This window comes from Arachis duranensis, chromosome 5 (genome assembly GCF_000817695.3).
Source record: "Arachis duranensis cultivar V14167 chromosome 5, aradu.V14167.gnm2.J7QH, whole genome shotgun sequence".
Taxonomy (NCBI): domain Eukaryota; kingdom Viridiplantae; phylum Streptophyta; class Magnoliopsida; order Fabales; family Fabaceae; genus Arachis; species Arachis duranensis.
The window spans coordinates 9,906,111-9,911,844 of record NC_029776.3 but is presented as its reverse complement, the minus strand read 5'-3'; the positions used below and the strand labels follow the sequence as shown (position 1 = coordinate 9,911,844).

General features: G+C 32.8%; 1 protein-coding gene across 1 annotated transcript; it reads right to left on the bottom strand.

Annotated features, from left to right (window-relative positions):
* Positions 1 to 4,615: 4,615 nt before the first annotated feature.
* Positions 4,616 to 5,734, bottom strand: LOC107487951 (alkylbase DNA glycosidase-like protein mag2). Its single transcript, XM_016108644.3, has one exon. The coding sequence runs from the start codon at positions 5,609 to 5,611 to the stop codon at positions 4,763 to 4,765; it is 849 nt and encodes a 282-aa protein (XP_015964130.1). The 5' UTR covers positions 5,612 to 5,734; the 3' UTR covers positions 4,616 to 4,762.

The window sequence follows — 5,734 nt, the reverse complement described above, 5'->3', positions numbered from 1 at the left end:
ATCATAGGATTTAGAATTGTAGTCATTTGTTAGGTCAATAAATTGATTAAATCATGATGACTTTCCTTTACTTGTTGTCGATATACTGCCATTGAATTAGCAGCATTCGAAGTAAAGCCCACATTATAATCACGAGAATACTCGGAATATTGTTGTGGGTTTTGAGAATTATTCCCTCCATTTACACTTCCAAATCAAACAGGAGGAACAAAACTACCCACCGGTGGGATATAAATGAGAGGAAGGCCATAAGGAGGCCAACCAGTAGTTATTGGAGGTGGTGGCAAATTAACACGTGGATGAATGTTACGCCCAACATTTTCAGTTTGCACGGTAGTAACCACTATGCTTTCACTTCCAATTGCACCTTCCGAACGTGAAGTCATGTCTGCTTGTTGCACAATTACTGGTATGCTATCATTGGTGGATGAACCACCATTCACATTTGACACCTCATCAGCCATGTGAATGATCTTTCCACTTCTCAATCGCATACCCCAAATAATACAAAAACTTTTGACACACTTCGATTTAAAATTGTCCCACTGGGCGTGCCAATTTATTTTGTCGATTTTTACCAAATCGATAGTGGTTCGATTCTAATGGTTTGGGAGCGAAACCAACTCCTCTTTTGCAGGTACCAGTTTTCTATAAGCGCATCAAAGCGTCTTCGATTAGACGGGTATCAAAATGAAATATAAATCAAAATTTGTAAAAAAATAAAAGAAATGAAAAATGAAGTTTTCGAAAAGTAAATTAACTGAAATAAAGATTGCATTAAAATTTAAAGAAAGCAGTAAACTGCCTTCGACTGGGTCAAAGAGCTTTGACATGGAACTTAAAGGTGCTGAAATATAAATTCGCTTGAAAAATAAACTTGCTTAAAAGATAAAGTTTACTGAAAGATAAAGTTTATAGAAAATATAAATGGAAAATAAAGACTTGTGGAAGAAACTCTACAGATAATTGACTCGAGGCAAATTTAGAAAGTCTCTGGGATGTGAGAGTGCGTGAGTAATTTCTAAAGCAAAGTTCCAACCCCTATTCCCTAAGACTTTCTAGTATTTATAGTCTACTTCTGTAACTGATGGTTAATTATACGGTGCAGTCTTGTATGCGCACTTCCTGGTAACCGTTTCTGCTCTTTGGCTAATAAATGTTTACTCATTAATTCTTCACGTGGTGAAAGCTCTCAACTTAAGAATGTTGCATCTTTTTTATAACTTGCAGGTAGGATCAGGTACTCGCAAATTAAGAATGAGTAGGGCTAGGATTGAAATATTCTCAACCCGCAGATAAAATAGGATTAAGTTTATATAAAAATCTTAATCCAGGGGTAGGGTAGGGTTAGAATTGATTCCAAACACTATCCTACTCTATCCATTGCCATCCCTATACTTGACATTAGTTTATTCATGTGTCTTTGTTGTTTACATCTCTGGGATAAAAATAGGTAAGATTAAGTCGGGTTTTACTTTAATAAGTTAGATATGTAATGTATTTAATTGGTCTATGATTTATTATAAATTTTATTTGATTTATTAATATTTTGTAAGTTTAGACCTTAAATCTATTAACAAAATTAAATTTTTAAATTAATCTGAATTTAAAATTATTTTATAATAAATCAGAGACTAAGTTTCAGGTCTCTAATAGACCGTCTGATTTATTTCCATCCCTATTCACATCACTAGGTTATGTGTAACCGTTTGATCTAACGGTGTGCATGCTCTCTTATAACTATCTGGGAAGTAACAATGCTACAGAGTACAGACAAGTGTTTAGCAACGAGAACAATATCTCGTGAGAACATCAAAGTTTCTGTTTCCAAATACTACAATTTTATAAGTTATCCGATGATCCACCATCTTTTAGTGTATTCATATATTATTATTATTATTATTAATTGACTATTACTGAAGTGTTATTAGCTTGTTAGATGGAACGATTCCCGAATACTCAGCCAGTACTAAATAAAATTATTTTATAACTAAAAAAATTAATTAAAATTAATTAAAATTTATTTTATTTAATATTTATTAATTATTATAATAATTAATAAATACTAAATAAGATAATTTCTGATAATTTTTATGTTTATCTAACATTATCGTTACTAAACTACCATATTAAGGAACAACCAATAATGATACATGCACACACCCACAACTAAGAACAAGGCACCATCGATCCTATACGTGGCTTATACCAAACCAAGTATATATATTCCTGTGGACTGGACTCCATTATTTTCTCTTTTTTTAATTTTTAATTAACTTTTGTGCACAACTTCTCGCTATGGTTTTTCAATATCTATATATGTTTACAAGTTAGTTTATTCATGCAAATCCATGCCATTTCAACTAATTTCAAATTTTTTATACTTGTACTTTCATACAAAAGCAATATTCTCTTGTCTAATCAATTTAAAATAATTTCTTAATTATACGCAGATGGATATAATAAACCCTAAGTGTATGCTTGACGGTTTATTTGTAAATTTTACACATATAAAACCAACTAGCGATAGAAGTTATCATTTCATTTCTATTCCTAAGTCCTAGTAAGTAGCTTTAAGACAAATCCTAAATAACACTCCAGCTAGCAGTCTAGCAGATAAGATCGAACAGAAGACGTACGTATTAATTAGAAAAAATCTATCTTATGCAAATTGAATTCACGATCTTTATCTGCGCTACTTTAAGGTGGGTTTTTAATTTAGTGCTTCTAGAATCCGATAGGGGTGACTTTAAATATGCACTATTAAGCTATATGATAAAAAAAAATTATCAATATGAAGAAAAACAAAATTCTTTTTCCAAAGAAAAAATGAGTCACGATTTTTCTTTAAAATTTTTTCTTTTAAATTGGTAGTACTGATTTTTTGAGAAATCTCTTTTTCTCCTCCTTTTGATGGCACAAAAATTTTTCTATTAAATTGATAATTCTAAATTTTTAAATAATTCTCAGTCTTTAATCATTAATTTAACTGTTTCTAATTTTTTTTAATTTTTTTTCTTCTATGAAATCATAATTAATGATTTCATTTAAATTGTATATAATAATTTTTATGTAAAACGTTACTAATTTTCATATTTATGTATTATATATTTAAATCCTCATTTTTCTTGTATTACACTTATCTAACTTTTATGTTAATTAAAAATAAAAAGCTACTTTTGGAGGCAGAATCAAAGAGAAAGTAAGTATTTTTATTAAAATTTAATTAATATTTAATCAATAAAAAAATAAATAATTTTTTTTAAATAAAATTTTATACTATTAAAAATAATAATTATAAATCACAAAATCTATTCATCCCAATATAATGGTTAAAGATTTGGGAGTAATATAATGGTTAAAAATTTGGGGGTCACATCATGCAGTGCACACGAGCACGTGGGTAAATGCAAATAGATTGGTGGAGCTTATTAGCTTAAAATATTTATATTGGTGGAGCTTATACATTTAAAATTTTATTTAAAAATTTATCGATTAATAAATTATTATATATATAATATAAAATTTTGAATAAGGGATGACAATTGATAGAATAAAATAGGTTCAGATTCTATTCTATCGTTATCTGAAAATTAAAATTCTTTTTAAAATTTAATCTTATTTTACATACAGTTTAAAATTTTTTAACATTAATCCTATCTGTATCTTAAATTTTTTAACTTTATCGTACCCACAAGAAAATCAAAATATTTTAAATAAATATAAAATTTAATTANTAAATGTGTCATTCTTCTTTTAATTCTAAATGCTTACAAACATTACTCTTTAAATAACAACTATATTAAATTAGTAATTTAAATAATTAATTTAGTAATTATTTTAAGTTTTAACTTATATAATATATTAAAAATACAGATAGAATATAATATACTCTAAATTTGTACTCTATTTTATTCGTAATAGATATATATTATTTGTCTTAATTTAAATTCTTAATATTTACTAATGAATTAATTATTAGATCAATCTAACTTAATTTGCAGGCGCTGAAATCTTATTACCGCACATATATCATCACCACTTAGCAATTTGGCTTTATATCTTTATTTCTGTAACCACTAGCCACTAATAGTGTCATTGGCTAAGCTTTGCAATAGGCTGCCCTAAAGTAAAGATTCTTTAATTTGTTATAACAACATTACGTCAAACTGTAACCTTAGATATTGCATCACATTCACATGCTATAATAGTGTTTGTACGGGGCAATGGCATTTATTCGGGTAACGCAGGAAGGACGTCCCACGTCTGTAATATACGAGGTTCATGCGTGCATTTAACCCTTAACTTGATCATTCTTGCTCATTGCCAGTTGTCTCTATTTCTTCTGCGGCTTTGCTTGTGTTACGTAAATACGTAAGACAAAGATAGATTAGCATTTTGCAGCATCAAGTTTATTGGCACGCATTATTATTGTTATCATTAAAGCAAGAGAACAAAACTTTAAAACATGAATGAATGATGCATCATCTTTTGTCGTCTATTGCTTTGTCTCATAGTGCTAAGCTCTACTCTATCTATCCCAAGATATAAAGTGCCCCGTGTCATGCCTTATGATCCTCACCTTTTGTCTTTTTCTTCCAATTAGCACAGTGAGTGAAGAAAGAGAATATCTTTCATTACTGGCACATAATAGAACAATAAAGCCTTCATTAGCTTCGTACACTTTAAGAAGGCCCAAGTAGTTTCATTAATGGACTACCTAATGAGGCCCAAAACAAAAAAGAGCAAAAACGTGAATAATTCAAAGTAGGGATGTTGGTGGTGGCAATGGCAATATTCCTTTTGCTTCAACAAGCCTATACATATACCAAGACCCAACAGACCTATAGGGCTTCCACTGCTCGCAAAGCTTCTCCATTTGCGAAGGCTGAGGCAATGACTTCAGCCCATACAAGCGCTCCACTCCTCTCCTAACAACAAGGTCTCCAACTGGCAGAACATCAGGCCTGTGAAGTGTGAATATCATGAACATGTGGACCGACCAAGGCCCAATTCCCTTCACCATCGTCAGCTTCTTGTAGAGAGTCTCGTCGTCCATTTCCAGTATGGACGAATCCGACAAGAGCCCATCGCGGTACTTGCTTGCCAGATCATGCAGGTAGGTGGCTTTGGGCCCTGATATCCCGACTCCGCGGAGCTGTTGGGCCGAGAGAGCCAGGACGGAGTCAGGCCCAACTGAGTGTGGGCCGCCGCAGAGGGCGACGAAACGGTCCTCGATGGATTGGGAGGCCTTGTTGGAGAGCTGCTGGGAGATGATGCTCTTGACGAGAGAGAAGAAGGGAGAGCGGTGAGTGTGGAAGTGCGGCGTCGGGAAGGCGTCGATGCAGGCGGCGAGGGTGACATCGGCGGCACGGAGGTGGTGAAGTGCGAGCTCCATTTCCCCTGTAGAAGTCAACGGTTTCGGAGTGGGTAGTGGTGGTGGTATTGAATCTTCGGGAATGAGGGTTTCTTTGTTCTTGTTGTTGTTGGAGGAAGAGGGGAGTCTTGGGATCTTTTTGGCGCGAAATGGGAGTTTGGAAGAGGAAGCGGTTAGGGATTCTGATTTGGAGACGGAAATGCTTTCTTTGGTTTGAGATCGAGTTCGCTTCATTTTTCTTTTTCAGAAACACTTGAGAAAAAGGAACAACAGAATGAGGATAAGTCAACACTACCTTGCAACCAAAGGTCTTTCTATTTCTATTTATGGGGATAGGCTCTTGGTATTCTATGCACA

What these genes read in the sequence shown, in the direction of transcription:
- LOC107487951 (XM_016108644.3), bottom strand. Translation starts at nt 5,611, where the DNA reads ATGAAGCGAACTCGATCTCAAACCAAAGAAAGCATTTCCGTCTCCAAA.